The sequence below is a fragment of the Gobio gobio genome (genome assembly GCF_949357685.1).
Source record: "Gobio gobio genome assembly, chromosome: 9".
NCBI classification, from domain to species: domain Eukaryota; kingdom Metazoa; phylum Chordata; class Actinopteri; order Cypriniformes; family Gobionidae; genus Gobio; species Gobio gobio.
Window position 1 is genome coordinate 4,876,126 of NC_137115.1, and position 22,476 is coordinate 4,898,601.

Below are 22,476 nucleotides of genomic sequence, written 5' to 3' on the forward strand. Positions count from 1 at the left end.
TCCATCCATCCATCCAGCCATCCATTGTTCCATCTATCGTTCCATCCATCCATCCATTGTTCGATCTATTGTTCCATCCATCCATCCATCCATCCATCCATCCATCCATCGTTCGATCTATCGCTCCATCCATCCATCCATCCATCCATCCATCCATCCATCCATCCATCCATCCATCTATTGTTCGATACATGTTACTACACGCACTCACTATACTCTTCGGTCAATTTTGCCCCCAAAAATTATGTTTTGTTTTTTTAGACTTTTTTACTTGATTTGAATGGTACGAAACTTGGTAACGGTTTTGGCACTTTCTGTGTGAACACACCAACAAAATAATGGACATGATTCGAAAAAGTTGAAATGGTCAAAAAAAAAAAAATCACTCTTTTTAGTGGAAACTTTTGGTACTGATCCAAACAAAATCTCACTGAAAGCTCATTTCTCGAGATATCAAGCTCACACTTGTTTATATATATATATATATATATGGCTTTGATTTTGCTTTGCAGTTTTAGAGTAAAACGTGTTTTTGAAAATGTATATTTCATATGAAAATTTGAAATAGCATTTTTGTGCATTTTTCATAACAATAAACATACAATTCTGTAACTTTTTTAAGTTGACTTTTTTCTGCCAAGTGTCTTTGAACAGAGATCAAAATAAGTCTGTGCTCTAAAGCATTCAAGATTTACAAGGGTTTAATATAATCTAGCACCATAAAATCCCCTAAAAACACAAAATATGAATTAAAAAAAGATTATTGAACTAAAATACAGTACATTAATTAAAAAAAAAAAATTATTGACCGACATGCGAAGAGGGGTTTACCCAGAGGGGTAATAACATTAAATTGTGCGTAATTACAAGTAATTAACATTAAACCAAACCCTTACTGTAACTACAATAAGTACATGTAGTTTATTAATATTACTCAGTACTCATTTGAGTAAGTACAATGTAACCACATCACCTTAAAATAAAGTGTAACCCATTTTCGGCCATGAAAATGTTGGGCTTACATCTTAGTTATTTTCAACTGAGGTGTATAAACATGTAACAACTATGTAATTACATTGTAACAAGTCATGTAATTGCATATTATATCACTTAATCAAGCATCACACATTTATCACTGATTCTCAACTTTCATTTCTCTTCACACAAGCTCCCTCAGTTTTGTCATCACAATCCAAACACAATCTACACTTTGCACAGAGAGGCATTCATGGCCAGTCGGAGAGAGTGTTTCCAGCGAGCCGTCCCTGAAGCGCTCTCTTAATTTGAGCTGCTTTAACTCATAAATCAGCGCAAAGGAAAACAGAAGGAAAATTGCGCTGGCAAAACACGAGTCTTCCTATGGATGGAGGGCTGACGGTTATAGCGGTGGGATTTCAGCAGGTACAAAAGGAGGGATTTGTTGTTGTTTCTGAATGAAGAAAAAGGAAGTGGAGATATTTGACGTCTCTTTGATGAGCTCAGAGAAGATAGCAGGGTGTTTGAATGTACGTGTGAGTGTGTGTAAGGATGTTTTATGGGGGAGGAGAGCGCATTGAACACATATTTTAACCTCCAGGCCCCTAAACCCCCCTAAGCGCTGCTGTCGGGGCCACAGAACAGGCCAGTCTTTGTGTGGGGTGCGATCCCCACATGGCAATCAAAGACTGCTGTTCCCATACAAAAATAACCCCCCACCAATCCATGGAAGAAAGAGAGAGAAACTTTTATAGGACAACCAGCAGGAAAAATAAAGACAAACATTCTGTTGAATATCTTTGTTAAGCTGCTCTGCTTGAGTAGACAGGTTGAGCTCCGCTTGTCTGCCGGATGTTGATGCTCTGATGATGGGAATTGTGTTGGGATTTTACGAAATCACAAACTTTGTTCATTTTAGGGCCTCTTTACAGTTGTTTTGTTGATTTAAAAGTATTCGATCATTCAAACTATTATTGAAATGATTATGGTTTTCGGAATATTTACCATGGAACTATCAAAATACTATGAAATCCATCCATCCATCCATCCATCCATCCATCGTTCCATTCATCCATCCATCCATCCATCCATCCATCCATCGTCCGATCTATCGTTCCATTCATCCATACATCCATCATCCATCCATCCATCCATCGTCCGTCCGATCTATCGTTCCATCCATACGTCTGTCCATCCATTCATCTACCAACCGTACATCCAACCATCCATCCATCCATCGTTCTGTCTATCGTTCCATCCATCCATCCTTCATTCTATCTATTGTTCCATTCATCCATCCATCATCTATCGTCCATTCTATTGTTCCATCCATCCATCGTTCCATTCATCCATCCATCCATCCATCCATCGTCCGATCTATCGTTCCATTCATCCATACATCCATCATCCATCGTCCGATCTATCGTTCCATTCATTCATACATACATCCATCCATCCATCGTCCAATCTACCATTCCATCCATACGTCCGTCCATCCATCCATCCATCTACCAACTGTGCATCAAACCATCCATCCATCCATCGTTCTGTCTATCATTCCATTCATCCATCGATCATCCATCCATTCATACATCGATCCATCTATCATCCAATCTATTGTTCCATTCATCCATCCATCCATTCAGTCCATCTATCCATCCATCCATCCATTGTCCAATCTATTGTTCCATTCATCCATCCATCCATTCAGTCCATCCATCCATCGTTCTATCTATTGTTCCATTCATCCATCCATCCATCCATCCATCCATCCATCCATCCATCGTTCTATCTATCATTTCATTCATCCATACATCCATTCAGTCCATCCATCAATCCATCATTCTATCTATCGCTCCATCCATCCATTGTTCGATCTATCGTTCCATTCATCCATCATCCATCCATTGTTCGATCTATCGTTTCATTCATCCATCCATCCATTCAGTCCATCCATCCATCCATCCATCCATCCATCCATCCATCCATCCATCCATCGTTCTATCTATCATTTCATTCATCCATACATCCATTCAGTCCATCCATCAATCCATCATTCTATCTATCGCTCCATCCATCCATTGTTCGATCTATCGTTCCATTCATCCATCATCCATCCATTGTTCGATCTATCGTTCCATTCATCCATCCATCCATCCATCCATTCAGTCCATCCATCAATCCATCGTTCTATTTATCATTTCATCCATCCATCTATCCATCCATCTATCCATCTATCCATCTATCTATCTAAACTTTATCTATCTGCAATTTGTTATCATGTTTGCTCCCTAAATTCAAATTTAAATCAAACGTATGAATTGAATGAGTTTTGAAGGCATTGTTAATTTAGATCTGTTGCAGGTCTGGATCATTGCATTAGTGCTCATTACACAAGTATAAAACACAGCCAATCATCAGCACAGAACACAGAAGAGCAGCCGATGTGTGACGTCAGCAGACGTTTGAGCTGCTTTATGAGGTATGAAGCGTAAACGGTAGAAATGTAGATCCACTACAATAGCCAGAGATGCACAAAATCCCACCACAGTATTTAGGAAGGTGCTGAAGCATCCAACAGAAGTGATAATCCACCACAAATGGAGGACAGATCAATAAAAGCTTGTGGGAAAGGGAGAGCTAGAGAGAAATAGAGAGAGAGAATAGGCTGTTCATATGTTTATGGTCTGTGTAAACCATCAACGGTCTCTGAATGTCCCTCTGAATTATCACCGTGACCACTCTGTCTCAACTTCAGCCAGACCTGCAGCACTGAATGAAACGACTGCTGCAACACGTGCGTGTGTGTGTGTGTCATTTGTTAAAAAAAATTCTTACAACTTTCAAAAACACCCAATGACAAATTTAGCTTTTCCAGTCAAAAATCAGTCACGTGAATTTCTTTGAATTCCAATGAATTTTAGATCTACTTCTTTACATTCAAATTCAAGTTCATTGCAAATTGCAATTTTTTTGCATATAGTATCTCTACACACAAACCATGCATTAAATGATTAGTCATATACACACCAAACTACACACTGCGTGATAAACTTTACAGTTACTGAACTGGATCAACGCTGAACTGACTTGAGCTGAATAATGGCACTATTGTATGTCCGAGCTGCTTTACAGCACAATTTGAATGTTCCTATAGTGAAGCTGTATTGTGTATTGTATTTTTTTAAATGAAACACAAGCTGTTCATTTTGAATGATGTGTCTAAAGTAGAGAACTGTGTTTAGCATTTTGCAAAACGTTTGGGTCACACTTTAGATAAGGGTCCAAATCTCAATATTAACTACGACTTTTACCTCAATAAACTCCTAATTACTGCTTATTAATAGTTAGTAAGGTAGTTGTTAAGTTTAGGTATTGGGTGAAACAGGTTTACTTGCATGTAAGGTCAAAAAAAACTTTCATTGTCTTATAATATGCATTTCTTTTTACATTATTTGCTTAACGACTCCCAAAGGATTCGCTCAACGATTCATTTTTCCAAACCCCTCGTTTGCTTGATGCTAATCTGCGGTGGTTGGTCAGATGACCCAGTTGGTTGTGATTGGTCAGATGACCCAGTTGGTTGTGATTGGTCAGATGACCCAGTTGGTTGTGATTGGTCAGATGACCCAGTTGGTTGTGATTGGTCAGATGACCCAGTCAGTTGTGATTGGTCAGATGACCCAGTCAGATGTGATTGGTCCGATGACCCAGTCAGTTGTAATTGGTCAGATGACCCAGTCAGATGTGATTGGTCATATGACCCTGTCAGATGTGATTGGTCAGATGACCCAGTCAGTTGTGATTGGTCATATGACCCTGTCAGTTGTGATTGGTCAGATGACCCATTCATTTGTGATTGGTCAGATGACCCATTCAGATGTGATTGGTCCGATGACCCAGTCAGTTGTGATTGGTCAGATGACGCAGTCGGTTGTGATTGGTCAGATGACGCAGTTGGTTGTGATTGGTCAGATGACCCAGTCAGATGTGATTGGTCAGATGACCCAGTCGGTTGTGATTGGTCAGATGACCCAGTCAGATGTAATTGGTCCGATGACCCAGTCAGTTGTGATTGGTCAGATGACCCAGTCAGTTGTGATTGGTCAGATGACCCAGTCAGATGTGATTGGTCATATGACCCAGTCAGATGTGATTGGTCCGATGACCCAGTCAGTTGTGATTGGTCAGATGACCCATTCATATGTGATTGATCAGATGACCCAGTCAGATGTGATTGGTCAGATGACCCATTCAGTTGTGATTGGTCCGATGACCCATTCATATGTGATTGGTCAGATGACCCATTCAGTTGTGATTGGTCAGATGACCCAGTCAGTTGTGATTGGTCAGATTACCCAGTCAGTTGTGAATGGTCAGATGACCCAGTCAATTGTGATTGGTCAGATGACCCAGTCAGTTGTGATTGGTCAGATGACCCAGTCAGATGTGATTGGTCAGATGACCCAGTCAGATGTGATATGTCAGATGACCCATTCATATGTGATTGGTCAGATGACCCAGTCAGTTGTGATTGGTCAGATGACCCAGTCAGTTGTGATTGGTCAGATGACCCAGTCAGTTGTGATTGGTCAGATGACCCGTCAGTTGTGAATGGTCAGATGACCCAGTCAGTTGTGATTGCTCAGAACCCAGTCAGTTGTGATTGGTCAGATGACCCAGTCAGTTGTGATTGGTCAGATGACCCAGTTAGTTGTGATTGGTCAGATGACCCAGTCAGTTGTGATTGGTCAGATGACCCAGTCAGTTGTGATTGGTCAGATGACCCAGTCATTTGTGATTGGTCAGATGACCCAGTCAGTTGTGATTGGTCAGATGACCCAGTCAGATTGGTCTACTGCATGCAGCACATGTCAGAAACTGAACACCTATTACTGGATTATAGATTGTCAAGTGTAGAACATTTTATACAGTGTATGAACACACATGGGGCAGTCGTGGCCTAATGGTTAGAGATTCAGACTTGTAACCCGCGTGTTGCAGGTTCGAGTCTCAGGTCTGGCAGGAATTGAGTCCGACAAGGAAACGTCCAGAGTTGCTGATGAACCAGAAAGTCAATGGCAAATAACGACTGGAGCAGGACTTTCTCAATGGCAAGTGTCAATGTAGTTTATGGCACTTCAGGCCAATTGAACATGCAGAATCGGAGTAAGAATGTCTGAGAAGTGACGTGCTGTAATCTGATGAATCTTGCTGTCTGTTGCCATTTGTTATGTGTAAAGCGTCACAGACAAATTAATTGACAAATGTATTAAGGTGCACGTGTGGGAACTGTATCAAAATACCAAGCGAGGCTGAAAATGCAGACAATATGCTAATGCTTCGTCTTGACATCACAATGAAACGGCTTGGGATTCATTTTAAAAACGATTCGTTTAATTGACTCAGAGTCGACTCTTACTTTTGAGAGAGGATAACTTTAAATAAGGTCCACTTTCAGATTTAAAACTTTGCAGGATGTTTTCATTCACTCACACACTACATGAAAGGTGATTTTCAAAAATCCATAATAGGGGCACTTTAAACCACATAACTGACTGCTTCTTCTTAAAAGAAACAATTAAAATGAATGATGTTGTTAAACTACTGCTTATATTGAGAAGATGAGGCTTCTTTCTTTAATACGACTACCAGAAAGTTACACTTTTTATATTTTAAGAGCGTTCTAACACATGCACACACACACACACACACACACACACCTTTCCAGTCTGTACAGTGTGTAAGTTGAGCTAAAGGCAGCAGTTCAGCACCGCTCCCCTCCTGCAATGAAATTCCAACAAATTCTCAAATTGCAGCCAAATTGAAAGCACATTGGTGAGTGGGCGGCAATCGCTAATAAAATCTGAATATCTGACCAACTGCAAAGTCAAAACAAAACCTCCTACAGATATCATCACCACTGAGCTTCAGCATCACTGAACACATTCACCAGCTCTGCATCTTCGGCTGGTTGTGATGCATGTGCGCGTGTGTGTTTGTGTGCTGTATGAGTCAGCGTTTGCCTGCAGTTTGGCCCGAGGCGGTGCCCGTCCCTGCCCTGCTCCGCTGTGACACGGAGGAATGTTAATCAGACTCTACGCAAACACCACAGCATGTACACATATGTGTATGAAACGATTACACCGCCGACCGTCACATTCACGAACAGCGGGGACCGCAAACATGCAGCAGGCCGATGGGTTTGCGTGTGTTTGCGGATCCAGACCGAGTGTGTGAGCAGAACCAGAGGGCTTCACTGTGGAGGGCTGTGAGTGTGTTTGTTTGTGTTACAAAAGGAAAAAGATCATCTTTGGTTTCAAACCCTGAGCCCCGGGGCTCAAGAGAAAGCTAAACATATGGTTCTACATACATGTACACACATTCCTACATGTAAACTACATAACACATGGTCCTCTTAAAGGGATAATTCACCCAAAAATGAACATTCTGTCATCATTTACTCTCTTTCAGCAAAATGATTGTAATGTTAATGGTAAAAATCTGTTAATTGGTGAATAGTGTGTTCCTTTACTCTAACTGTAATATATCCAATGAGACAGTGTTAAATGTGCAGACGCAGAATGACACATGATCATTGGGAGTAGGTCAAATTTAAATTTAAATGGAATTGTTTTTAAAATGAAACACAAGAGCTGTTAGTTTTGAGTGATGTGTCTAAAGTAGAGACGTGTGTTGTAATGTTTATGACTTTTAACTCAACAATCTCCTAATTTACTGTTTATTAATAGTAAGCAAGGTAGTTGTAAAGTTTAGGTATTGGGTGATTAAGGGATGTAGAATATGATCATGCAGAATAAGGCATTGATATGTGCTTTATAAGTACTATATAAATATCCTTAGCCTAGAAATCTAGACGCACCCTAGCGGAAGCAAATCTAATTTGCAGCCAGGGCGTCTAGCAACTCTCCATTGGCTTGCGAGCTGGAAAAAACAATCCATAGTCAAGCCAATCACATCATGTATAGAGTCGGTGGGTGGGGTTAACATAATGACGGCAGAGTTGTGGCGGTTCCACGTGCTCGTAAACAAAGAAGGTGGCGAACAGCGGTCTTTCGAATCGGCTTTGGCCGCAATTCTGGAAGACTTGGAGTTCAGCTTGGAGTTCAGAGTTCAGAAAGGAAGATGTGTTCAGAGTTTTGCCAACCGGATCCAGCAAATGTTTAATCTATCAACTAGCTCTGCTTCACCTTCTTCGTTGCTCTGGTTGGTTGTAGCACTATCCTATAGCGTGCAGAGGGAATGTGAAAGACAACCGTTTAACCGTTAATAGTAATATGCATGCAAAAAAGTAAAGCAACCTTACTTTTTATCATTTACCATGAATATCAGATTGTGTTTGGGTTTTTGTTGTTCTTCTCTGGAAGACAAAATAAGGAGATATTGTTTGACTGGATAATATTTAGTTTTTTTCCCCCTTTGTTTTGGCCCACTGACACTAATTATATGGAAAAACATTTTTCAAAATATCTCCTTTTGTGTTCCAGAAAAGAGAAACAAAGTCAAACAGGTTTGGAATGACATAAACGATGACAGAATTTTCATTTTCCGGGTAAACAAACCCTTTAAAGTCACAATCAGGTAAAAGGAACCCAAATGTCTTTTGGCGGAGAGCGCGTAGCCTCTGGAAGATGGGACAAGACCATCTCTCTTATTATTATTTGATTTTCACTCGGGACGCCTTCCAAGGCAATACAAATGGTGGAGTGGAGGATTACGAACGTTTTCTTCTGTTTCCAAAACACACAGGCTAAATCAAAGAAAGAGCAGAAGGCAGATCCACAATGCCCGGCGCGTAAGCTCTGGCTCAGTCCCGGGGCAATCGTCCCTAATGAAAACTGCAAAACCGAGTTCTCTTAAAAAAACCACCTGACAGCTCGCAGACAGGCCGGGCTCTGCCCTACAACTCACAATGGCTCTCTGTTATACTCCGAGTCTGTATGCAGGCCCACAGCCTGGCCACCAGCACAAAACCGTTGACACCCACGGAATAAAGTTCCCATTACCTCACAGCAGAATCCATCACTATTTTTTAAGGAGGACCGTTTTTAACCACTCAGCCCTGTTGGGACTCCACCCACCTCAGAGGCGAGCTGCTGTCATAATGTTTGGATGGGCCAGCTGCTCTCACCATCCCAGCAAATTGCATCTAAATTCGACCCTTCAGAGGACGCGTAGCTTCTGTTTACCGATGCAGTTCTCGTGCAAACAAAGCCACGATCCATGCGCAGATGCGCCGCGTCCTCCCGACATCTCGCTTATAGATGGCACTGAAGTATTCAAGTGGATGAGTGGACTTAGTTTTCGCCAAAGCCACGGGATTCTTGCCAAAACATGCAGGGAAATAACATAAGAAATCCCTTGGAAGAGAAACGGGGCAAGATGCCTCTGTTGTAAATTAGGGATAAACTTTCCCGTGCAACAGTGTGCATGCAGGGGCCTCGCCGGCCAGTCTCCTGAGGCCATGCACCTGGGCTTCATCTCTCTAAGTCTGGGGCCGAAAGCACTCAGGGGGACATGCTCTGGATGGGATGCTTGCTGAAATTCATAATCATTGAGACTCTGCCAAACCAAATGCGTCCAGTAAAAGTCAAGCAGGTGGAGTGAGAGAGGAGCTCTCCCTACTAAACCGTCCATGCGGAATAAAAACAGGCGTAATGTGCAAACTATTAAAACGTATCGTTGTAAACTTGATCTCAGTGTGGTTCGAGAGACTGTGCCACGGCGTGGCAAAAACAATGGCGGCAACCATGTGGAATAAACTAGACCATTTTGGCTCCATCTCTCGCATGGATTGTCATGAATTAAACAGTTACAATTACTTCCAAACATTTTACTGTTGTGGTACAATTAATACAAGCTTTTCGAACTGGTTCGGGAACAATTTATTGGTCAGTTGCTTGGCACCTCATAAATAGTCATAAACAAAATATAAACACTGCTCTAAAAGTCTCTGGGGTGATGCTCAATGAAATTGCAATTAATCTGGTTTTGTTTTAAAGTCATGAATGCAATCTGCCATATATAGTCAAGCCATTCCAACTAGTGTGAGATTAGTTATTTCTTATCATACACTCTCAGAATTGACAAAAGCTGTCAATGGGGTAGAATATTTTCAAAATATACACTTTTGTACCTTATTTACCCTTAAATGATGCGTACTAGTACCTTAAAAGGTACGTGTTAGGTTTTTTTTTGCACCAGAGGAACATTTCACCACTGGGAACAATATTAGGAACGCCTTTTGGGGGGGGCTAAATTAGCTCCTTCTTCAGAGTAGGGTCTAACCGAGCACAACAGGAACCGCCAGTGACGTAAGTGTACGTTGATTGACCGAACGCATGCAAAACGCTGGTAACCGCCGACGAAGTCCAGGCACTTCTCAACATTTACACTATAAGGACAAGATCCAGCGCGACTTTGAAGCAGTGTTAATTTAGTTGACGAATAATTTTCGTCAACGACCTTTTTTCACAGACGAAAATGAGACGATAACTAAAAAAATAACTGTTGGAGGACAAAAACTATGACGGAAATCTGTCATTTTAGGGAGGGACAATTAGGGAAGAGATCCAGGCAGATGTCCAGTAGATGCGCACATTTTTAGTTGTAACGTGCGGATCTAATGGCAGGAAAACGCGGCACTGTTGCGCTTCTACAGGCTCAGGCAACTGCGCTTCAGAGCGGCTCAATCAATTTATGCCAGGTAATTGTTTATGAACTAACGCTGATGAATAATGACATAATGTTTACTTTATGATGTTTATATAGTATGTTTATATGTTTTAGATGATTGTAACAATGCATATTTTATCTCCCTCATCTGAACTTGAATTAGCAGCTGTAAGGCGCAGACATTTCAAAATAAGAGTCCCGGTGTATTTTGAGCTTGTTTATAATTAAAAGTCATGCATTTATTTATGTTTTTGGTTACATAATAAACTGTGTTTAATTTCATTCCCATTTAATTCATAGTCAGGAGGAAAGAAGAGTATAAGAACAGTATTTGACACATTACTCAATAAAGTATCAGGGTTATAATAGTTAACTAAAACCATTAAAAAATATTCATTACTTGAAATTAAATAAATGTTAACTTATTTGAAGCTTTAGCTAAACCTGACATACTAACTAAAACACAAATACAAAATTAGAAAAACTATATAGATATAGAACACATTTATGTCAAAATGTCAGTTTGGACATGCATTCAAGTAACAGTCGGTTATGTAATGCTTTGATGCTTAACGAAACTCATTCGATTTTAGTCGACTAAATCTAGACTAACACTAAATGGCATTTTAGTCAAGGTCTATGACTAAAACTAAATCAAAATTTGCTGTCCAAATTAACACTGCTTTGAAGGGACCAAGCAAAACATGCTTGCAGCTCAGCTTGCGACACACGTTCCTGGTGCGAAAGCACGTATTATTACCTAATGAGTACTTATTAGTACCTTTGAAACAGTACAACCGTTTTTTCTGAGTGTAACAACAATATTAAAATATTATGGTTGAGAAATGTTGCAATATATTCTATCCATAGACAAAAAAAAATAGCAGTAAAAGTGAAAGACCCAAACCAGCCAATCTCAATCGCATACAATAAAGGGGTTGGACTTACTTTCCCTGAGGTAATTGAGATGTGAGAGCAGGACCTCCGTGTTATAAACACTGGTAAGTCTCAGGAAGTCCTCTTTGCTCATCTTGCAAAGCTCTTTTCCATCTGTGTTGTGGAACATGGCCGTGTCGATCTCTTGAAGACCATACTCTTTAATGGCCCAGTCTAACCATTGCCGCACATGGTCTGGAGACCAGAGAGAAGGGTCTGAAATGGCAAACACAAAATAAAGTCAGGGTTTAGATATAGCTTGCAAGCAGCTTTCATTGGTTTAACTGTTAAAAAACAGTCCAATATCACCACAACCGTTTTAAAGGCAGTACTTGAGAAACTAATTTCTGCAACATTAGAGGCTCCAAACAGAAATGCAAAAAGAATGACTGTTCCAAACCTCCAAAGGTCATGCATTATTATCTAATGTTCTCTGGATACAGCAATCATTAGGATTATGAGGAAAATCAATCACAATTCCAAGCAAACAAGGACATAATACTAATAATGAAAATGCATGGCCACTGGTGGCTTCCTATTTGGTGTTTCAGGCTGGTGCAGCTTACACACCTTTAATAAAACTGGACTGAACAATTTTATTTTCAAATCTTATTGGTATTAATGTTGTGCCCCTAATGTAGCATTCAACATGTTGTGTATCATGACATACCCGCTGGGACGATAACTCTCCTCTCATTGGTTGTCATGTTTGGAGGCGGAGCACACTTCTCATCCATGTAGCCAGTATAGTTCATCTGAGATGTGTCAGTCATTTTATTGCATTTACCCACACTACAGTCCACCGGGGACTCCCTGTCAGGGTGAAAGAGAGAGAGAAAGGCTTACTATTGCTCATCTCAGACTGAACAACTCTCATAAAGGCAGAATAATGGTCTCAGCAATTGAGGTTTTTGTACCTGGATCCATTGATGTGGTCATACTCTCGTTTGACATGAACCCGAACAGGCTGGTTGATCCACTCCTGCTGAGGAGGAATAGGGTTGATCTTGTGGGTCTGACCGTAATCCTGTGCGCCGGACGCAGTCATGTCCGTCTTGGGTAAGGGAGCAGCAGCAGCGTATGGAGGCTCAAACAGAGACTGGTCTTCACTCACCACTGACAGCGCCTCCTGGAGGATTGCAGGGCGCAAACTATATCACTGTTTCTCATTAAAGCACACAGCACATGACAAATGACTTTCAGTTCATCGTGTGTAATCAGAATAAAGCAACACAAATGCCTAAATTGTTTCTTGCTGAAGGGCATTAGAACCACAGATGCTGAGTGCAGAGGAAGCTGTGCTATTGATTGCTTTCATTTAACCACCACGGATATGTGAAAAACGGCTTGAAGTCGACATGAAACACAGTTGCGCTTTATTTGACTTAAATGTGAAACGGGATATTCAATACGAAAAATCTAGACAAGGGCATTGATGGGATTGTGAAAAGTCAGGTGTTTGAAGGGGACGAGTTAAAAAAAGAGGGACTTTTTTAATTTCATGTTTTGATCAAAAGAATTGTGTACACTAAAATCACTGTAAACCCTAACGCGCACAATAATTGATTGGTTTGAGTTGGCTACACTTAAATTAAACAAATCAGTTCAATCAAATGAACTTTTATGAGTATTTCGCAAAAGTAGTTAGCAAAACTGACACATTTTAAGCAATTGTTTCATTGTTTTGAGTTTTGTCAATTTAACCAAAACTGGGCTTGGCTTTCTATTTCCCACCATGCTTTGCCATGACACTCGAAAGGGAATGCTAAAATGATTGTGTTATATAATGTTATTTGTGCATGATTAATGTTAAGTGGGAGATTTAGTAGTGTTTTATGTTTTGAGCTTGCTTTGAGAACAGATTTGTGACCCTGGAGCACAAAACCAGTTGTGCGTCTCACGGGTATATTTGTGGCAATAGCCAACAATACATCATATGGGTCAAAATTATCAATTTTTATTTTATGCCAAAAATCATTAGGATATGTTCCATGAAGATATTTTGTACATTTCCTACCGTAAATATATCAAACATGTATTATTAGTAGTAATATGCATTGCTAAGGACTTCAAGGCAATTTTCTCAATATTTAGATATTTTTGCACCCTCAGATTCCAGATTTTCAAATAATTGTATTTCCGCCAAATATAGTCCCATCCTAACAAACCATACATCAATGGGAAACTATTTATTCAGCTTTCATGTGACGTATACATCTCAATTTCAAGAAATTGACCCTTATGACTGTGGTTTTGTGGTCCAGGGTCACATATATGTTAAATGTTCCATATTGTCATTCTTATTCAACAATTGTTATGCTATGCTAATGCTATCAAAGCATTGTGTTACCAGTTAGCAAGATAACCTTGACTGAATTAGCTAGTTAAAGCTAGCCAAGTTTCCACTACTAAAAATAAAGTTGAGATTACATGATCATTTTAAGTTAAAAGTATGAATTAGCTTACTCAAATATTTCAAGTTAAGAGCAATTCAAATGTATGAGTACAAAATAAAGTCAAGTCAGCTTTATTTCTCTAGCGCTCGTCACACACAGATGCTTCAGAGCAGCTTTACACTGATGAGAGGAAATTTATTTTGTTTTAGATGAAAAGCTAAAGTAAGTTTTTGATTGATTAATTTCTGTTGTAAAAACTGATTTCAAAATGTAAAAACGCATGCAAAGAAATATATTGCACAAAATGAAAACAATAATATGAATATTATTATTATAAGTGTGGATCAAAAATTAAAAGCACATTAAAAAAAGTAACACACATGATTTCATCTCTTAAATGTCTTGGTGTGTGTTTTGGTCATAATTTAGACTTCTTTAATTTATCTCATAATTATGATTTAGATTTTTAAGTCATAATTTTGACTTTAAATTTTGAATTTGTATCTAATAATGAAGACTTTTAAAATCATATTTTCAACATTTTATCTTATAATTATGACTTAGCGTGTCGTATTTTCGACTTTTATCTTTTAAAATCATATTTTTGACTTTTTATCTCACAATGAGGACATTTCAAATCATATTTTCATTGTTTTATCTCTTAATTATAACTTTATGATAATTGAAATGAGCTGATCAGTAAAATAGCTGAATATTTAGTGTCCCTACATCTGCCAGTTCTGCTTACTCAGACTTTGAATTTGTTAACTTAAAAATGTTGATGTATCGGTCCACCTCAGTTTTTTGGGGGTTTTGCCAATTATGGAAGTAAACAAGGTAGTACATTTTGATTTCGTGTTGACTCTACAGTTTTATTTGTCAGGTGGCATAGAAAAAAATAAAAACAATTGCAACATGTTAAAATGTCATTAAACTTAAAGGGATAGTTCACCCAAAAAACTAAAATTGTGTCATAATTTACTCGCCCTCATGTTGAGTTTCTTTGTTCTGCTGAACACAAAAGTAGATATTTTGAAGAATATGGGTAACCAGACAGTTGATGGGCCGCATTCACTTCCATAGTATGGAAGAAAAACATACCATGGAGGTCAATGGGGACCATCAACTGTTTGGTTTATTTCAGTAAGTAAATGATGACAGAATTTTCATTTTGGGGTGAACTTTCCCTTTGACGTTTAAACCTTTCGTTTTCGAGAAGAATTTCCAAATGTGACTCTCAATAAGTGAAAGATTTCTTGTTCATGACTGTTCACGAGACAGAACGGAGGCAAGGTCACATTTGCTCTCGTTGCAGGCGCTCAGCTGGGGTGATGTAGTTTTATTAAAGAAAACAAACGCGGCAGACAGGCTCCTCTGGAGAGAGACGCGTCTACACGTGCATGCCATCGTCTCCATTCACTTTTCGGTCAAAACCTTGAATCTTGAATCAATGGCATAGATTTCCCGCTGTTATTTCACTTGCAAACACCTGCGAAACTCTTCCTATTCACTGAACTTTATACTCAATAAATGTGAAAATTCACTATAAAAAAACATTTATATTACAAACACAAGACTAGACTCTGAAAGATGCAAATCATTGTAGAGTTTGAAGGCTTTGATACTGTTCCTCTCCAAATGTGTGCATTTCACAGTTAATACTCTAATACTTTTATTTACCAGCTCATTCACCCTATGGCAAAGGGATCCTCATCAGTTATTCGCTTTCCCTCTTTGGGTTTTTGAACTTTGGTGACAGTCGTCATCAATTTGATCAGTGTCCCGCGGACAGTATCGGGGCGACCCACAGCTCCAGGCCTGTGGCACGATAAGTATGGCAGAGTTAAGGAATGCCTTCATGGTGCCAGATAAGGCCAGAGCTGCTATTATGACTGTTACACGTTACTTACACGCAGACATATCAGCCTCCACCATATAATTCATGATTGGCAGTCAGTCTTTCCCAAGATTACAGAGGGTTGTAAAAATAGGAAAATCTAATTCCACACTCACGCTCGTATATACGTACAGACAGGCCCGTCAAAAGGCGAAATTCCTTCATCTCTATGACATCGATGGTCAGCGCACAAGTGCGAGCTTCTCGTTACAATGAGGTTTAAATGCTCACAAAGGTGCCAATTTCCTTGAGCTATAAATTGGCCGTGTCTGCATGGCTCGCTCAAACCGTCCAGAACCACAGGGTCACCCTGGTTCGGTGTTGTAGATTTATGGTGAGGTACGCCAACAGCCGTATATTAGAAATGTTCGCTAGAAAAAGCTATTTTGAACATTTTCGTGAGAAATACAACAGCCACGGTCATCATTGCTTGTCTCACAGAAGATGCGTCATGAGGTCGGGATGTGAGGACCCCGTTAAAAGCACAGTGCTATTTTATACAGGGGCCATTCCTGTCTTTTGTTTAAAGAGGAAAAGGAAACCTGACAGGAAACCAGATTGTGTGGAACAGGAAATGCCCGTGGATTGAAGACCCCCTCCTCATTGTCGACTAAAGTGTACGGTCAAAAATCAATCAAGAGAGTCGAATTCCAAAGGAATAACACATCATTTTTTGCAATAATTGATGGCGGGTTACACTTTATATTAGTTGTATTTTATACACTATTTACTATAATTCAAAATCGAACTTTTAGGGTTATGGCTAGTGTCAATGCGGGACTCCAAATAAACATCTTGTATGCATATATATCTAGCAATGCAATATATATTCATATGCAATATGCAATGATTTCTGAAGGATCGTGTGACACTGAAGACTGGAATGCTGAAAATTCCGTTTTGATCCCAGGAATAAATTATATTTTAAAGTATATTAAAATAGGAAAACATTATTTGGTATTTTTATCAAAACAATTCAGGCTTTATGAGGATAAGATACTAATTTTTAATACTAAGAGTTATGATTATGATTTACTCCAATTCATCTTATTTCCAAAGACATGTACAAGTACTAGAAATTAATAATATGTCAGAACTGTTTTAATAATAATATGCAGTTTTACCAGGTACTGACAACACTGATCGTATAATAACAGATACTTATTTTCTTAATGCTATACGTTTTACAACAATTATTTAATGCTCTTTTGACGAGTAAGGAAGGCTGGAGTAAAATCCCCCTTCTGCTCTCCTCAGTCACCCCACTGCAATCGAAACAGTCTATTTAACACGATATAATCTAACGCAAGCATAATGTGTACGGCCCCAAACATATACCACACCCAAAACCACTTATATGACCGCAAAAAAAGGAGTGTTTGAATGCCCTCCCCTCCAGACAAGAGTCAACAATCATTCAGTGACCATTACACTATTTGATGCTCAGAAATATTTGATTAAATATTGACGATTGTTTTTTAATCAGAGATTGGATATAGGGATTATACTTATTTTTATAAAAATAAAAGTCCATTCTAGATGACTGTAAATATCGAAAATGCAGAGAGTAGCGGCGTGGACCACACACAACTAATTCTTCTAAGTAGTTTTTTTTTTGTTGGTTAAGTTGTGAAAACACAAACCATTCAAGAGTACAATATAGCAATTATTATGAGTTATCAGAAGAAGGGAAAGACCGTGGAGTAATGTTTTATTGTGGGTGGGCTCGGCTTTTGAACTATATGAATGGCTGGAAAACCTCGGCACGGTGCCACTCCAATTGCGCAGCCACATCTCCAGCCTAAAGCTTTATGATTTATATAAACCACTGCACTGCATTCACACACGCGCGCGCGCCGCGATATACTGAAAACTCAAAGCAGCCTCGTCGAGCACCGGACATTCGCAATCGTCAAAACGAAACGTATACGGCTATGCTTTTTTTTTCTCTTCTACTTGGCGAAACATCTTTACTCCATCACAAACAGCCCGTGCGTTTTTACGAGCGTCTAAGTGAGCGTCCGAACGCCCGTCTCCTCCGCTACAGTTTCCAACTTTCAGCAAAGTTTCGACGAAAAGGAAAAGGAAACTTGAAGAGAGAGAGAAGAGGAAAAGCGCAAGCCGGAGCGGCTGAAAAGTCCCAGACAGGCAGAGCCACACGCTCTCAAACTCTGCCCATCAGAAAGATCCCTCTCCTCCACTCTTACCTTAATAGTTCCGTCCATTTTGCGCAATTTTCAGTGGAGCCCGACAATATTCCAAACATGACACGCGTCTGAATTAATTCCAGCCCCCGATATGTGGCGGAGAGACAGAGACAGTTTCGCCGGATGGTTTTTTTCCTCTAAATTTGGGAAGTGAAGTCACAGCGCTTGAGAAGGAAGCCGTGTATGTGTGTGTGTGTGTGTGTGTGTGTGTGTGTGTGTCACTGGCCCTGCCTTCATTACGGCACCCAAAGCAGGATATTTGTCCCGAGAAGATAAGACACCAAAACAATAGTGTTTCTTTCCTTTGTACATGTTTTTGCCTGGAAATATTTACAGAATGCCTGCCAACTCTTTAGGCTACATGTCGCGCTTTTTCCAACATTAAAATAGACGATTTGGTAGAAACATTGTATGTCAAACAAAATAATGAAACTCTGAAAAGCTGATAGAAATATTACAATAAAATTAATAACTTTTTTTTTTTTTTGCATTAATGCAGATGGTTATGGTCATGCATGTTTGTTGAAATCGAATGCATAGCCTAATAACGTCCTAATATCAGTATTCCGCTATAAAGGAAAACGCGAGTCGGATCTATAGTACCTATGGTGAAGAATGTGAGTCTGTCCGAACTTCTTTCGTCGCTAAAATGCGTTTCCATGAATAAAGCCGAAGCCCGCAGCGTCGAGTCTGTCTGCTCCACACGTGTGCGCACCTCTGAATGCACATGAATAGCATTTCTCCAGGCTGTATGGACCATATAGAGAGGCTGATCGCTCTCGCGCGCTCTAGCACATGGCCTCACATTTTTCATGTCTTCATGTGCAACAATGAGAGGAGCAGTCTCTATTCTAGACTATATTAATACAGTAAATATTTACTTTAGTTGGGGGAAAAATGAAACTACATATTAGTTACCATCATTATAAACACCATAGTGTCAACAATCGAATTTGCATAAATATTCAACCCATTCTCACTCCCAAGGCGTCAAAATCCGAAGCATGGTCAAGTGCTTTCAGCGTCACAATAAAGACGCCAAAGTCACCCCTAGGCGTCACTATATTGACGCGCTGAGTGCTCCATTGATTTCAGTTGTTTACCCAATGCGTCAGATCAAGACGCATTTTATTCTTTGCATTTGTAAAAGTATACATGATTTTATTAATAGTTTATTCATATTTAAAGGTTACTTTTATATTTTGGAGCAGCTAACCCAACTCCTACCCTACACCTACCCACTCCTAAACAATATAGAAACACATAACAGGCAAATAGAAGTACAGTCACATCTATTTATTGCAAAAACTGACTAAAAACAGTATACAAGTATTAACTCATGTTGCATTCCAAGTCTTCTGAAGTCACACGATGTCTTCATGTAAAGAACAGAGTTGATCTTAATGTTTTAATCGCTGAGATGATGATCCCGCAGCTCCGTTAACGCACTCATTCATATCTCATTCAAATAATACACACGCCTCTTTAGTATGACGCATTCGGTCACAAGACACACGAGAACCAATGACATTTTACAATCAAAGCTGACGTAATGACGCAATTGGTCACGAGACATACTACAGCCAATGCAATTTCACTATGAAAACTGACGTAACGGGCGGCAATATTTGAAATTTTATGTGTTCGTGATCTTCTGCGGATGGAGACGCTGATCGCTTTTGGGGATTTCCTTCACACAAATCAATCGCTTGGCCTCGGAATATTTGTATTTTTTGAATAAATTGTGCATGCAGTCGACTCTGCCTGTTATATCTGCGTTTTATACCACACAAATGGGTAGGTTTAGGGATGGAATGGGGTTGGGTTACATGTTAAAACGTGTCTAGATAGCGTAAATAAAATGATGCTGGCTGATTAAATTGAGAATCACAGTCCAACATGTCATAATGGCAAAATCATAACCCAATGTATGATCATCATGACGATAACTTTCCCATGCCCAACGCGTCTGTTTCTGACGCCAAAGGTTTCTCATTGAAATGAACGGAGCACTTGGCGCGTCAATATAGTGACGCCTAGGGGTGCCTTTAGCGTCTTTATTGTGACGCGGAAAGCACTTGACCATGCGTCGGAATTTGACGCCTTGGGAGTGAGAACGGGTTGAAATATTATACACTATTGACCATTATTCCTTTATAATAGTGCTCTAAATGCGAGAGTGAATCTCCACCTCCCGTTTTTTTTTTTTTTTTTTTAACGGAGAGCTCTATTACCGCGCACACTCTAGACACGCAGCCAGACCCCCGGATCCTGGGACCCCCTGACCGAGAGGGCCATGCCTAGGGGTGCGAGACTGAGTCTGCGCCGGCTGACTTGCGCTGTTTGCGACATGGGGGTCTGGAGGGGAGAGAGGCCCCCTCAAGAGCGCCACATCTGGATCCTGCTAGGGGTCAAGGCTTCTCCTGCCTGAGGCCTGCGCAGTAATTAACGGAGACACCTTGTTTAACCATTTCGAGTCTGCGCCTCTCTCTCGTGCACAAAACAACGCTGATTTTTCTTTTATTCAAATAAACGGCGTTGGCATATATTTATCGATCTCTGTGTTCTGCATTCTTGATTGAGCGGGGAATATAGGCAAGCAGAAAGAGAGGAACTGGGTTGTAGTCGTACCTTACAACATGTTTGAGTAATGCAGATTTGGATCATTATCAGGTTTTGGGACTTGTGTATGCGCAGTGGACATCATTTTCCCCGAGCGTGGGACTTGATCGCCGAAACATATGTTTCCCTAGAGGGGCCGCTTAGACTCCACAATTCTTTTAATTAAAACACCATTATCTCTGAGCGCATGACGAGACGGAGATCTGGCGGAGAGGGGTCACTAATGACAGTATAATTATGTTTTATGGTCTCCATTTCGATTATTATAAATGAGACGTCTCTTTACTCGAAGCTAAACTATACATCAGATAAATAGTGAACACAATCGTTTCATTCACAATTACGAACTCCATTTGTGGTGAGCAAACATGTTGTGTATATATAGCCTATTATCTTGCTCTGTCCACTGAAATCCACCATCATCTAAAGCACGGTTGTTTCCAGATACAGTGTGTTTTCAACTTTCAAGATGTAATGATAACAAGTCCAAAATAAATTCTTTTTTTTTTTATTTATGGATGAGGTGCATCATTAAACCTAGTAAATCAGTCTCTTTTTCCCGCGTGGCACTTGCCCAGGTCATTATGAGTCCAGCGGTAACAAACATTTTGGAAGGCCAATAAACAAATGCATGTTGGTTTATGTAGTGAGCCACAGAACATCTGGCTCGACGCTGGAGCTTGACAGCCAGGCATTTCTCCCAACCACGACCTGTGGGAAGCCAGTGGCCCAATGCTACTGGAAAAACCCTGAAGTGTCGGTGTAAGACTGAGACCAGAGGCTTCCTCTGGTGGTAAATGGACTTTTGACCATACAATTACATAACCAAATAGATAGGCTACAAGTAGCCTATCTATCTATCTATCTATCTATCTATCTATCTATCTATCTATCTATCTATCTATCTATCTATCTATCTATCTATCTATCTATCTATCTATCTATCTATCTATCTATCTATCTTACGGTTTTTAGACAAATATTCGCGAGGCATGGTGCTTCTCAGGTTGCGCGAGACCGTCACGAGCCCCTTTCCTCTCACGCGCAGAGAATGACACGCACGTCGAAAAAATAGAGTCTGCGGCACACAACACCAAACTGTCTGGCCTCCTGCTTCGGGCCATAATTAATTTGAGATTTATTTTTATTGGAAAGCCCCAGTCTCGCCCGGCCTTAACCAAACAAAAACCTTAACCCGTGGCTTCGCCTGAATGAAGCTGAATATTTCTCTGAAACTTGTCTTTCTTAAGGCGTGCTGAGGTAAATCCCTTTCCCGCTCAAATTCTGCCCGGCGGCAACAACATTCAAAATATGACCGTTTATCTGCCGCTTTCGAATTAAGGGGGGGGGGGGGGGCATTTCTGGAACATATTTGTTAAATATTTGACCAAAACAAAAACGTGTAGAATCTTTTATAGACACTTGTCTAAAAATAAGAATGAATGCAAAATAAAAACTAAATAATAATAAAAGACTATTTCAATTGCTCCATTTTATTGTTGTTTTGTAAGTATAACCCAACTCCGCTGCCGTGCAGTGCACTATTTATTATTCAGTCTGTGGAGAGAAAGCTGGATTTCAAAGAGAAGGTTTTTCCTCCACATTCCTGTGCTGCTAATGTCTCGAAACAAATCGAGGACTGTTCGTGGGACTGTGAAACGCAGCCCCTCTGTGGAGGAACACAAACTATAGCGTCTGCATGAAAAGCTCCCTTATGCAGGGGGGCAATAAGTCTCCATAACATAAC

The 22,476-nt window shown here is 40.0% G+C and overlaps 1 protein-coding gene across 9 annotated transcripts in view; it reads right to left on the reverse strand.

Moving 5' to 3' along the window:
• Positions 1 to 22,476, reverse strand: part of fli1 (Fli-1 proto-oncogene, ETS transcription factor) — a 46,445-nt gene that overhangs the window by 20,823 nt on the left and 3,146 nt on the right. For 6 of the 9 annotated variants that reach the window (XM_079825624.1, XM_079825627.1, XM_079825622.1 and 3 more), the window contains exons 3-5: positions 12,525 to 12,736; positions 12,278 to 12,420; positions 11,620 to 11,823 (exon numbers count right to left, since the gene is read on the reverse strand). In XM_079825624.1, the coding sequence (XP_079681750.1) occupies positions 11,620 to 11,823; positions 12,278 to 12,420; positions 12,525 to 12,736 (559 nt within the window). Of the gene's footprint in view, positions 1 to 11,619; positions 11,824 to 12,277; positions 12,421 to 12,524; positions 12,737 to 18,107; positions 18,327 to 18,710; positions 18,831 to 22,476 lie in introns of those variants that run through there. The other 3 variants (XM_079825630.1, XM_079825626.1, XM_079825629.1) reach the window with 3 other exon arrangements.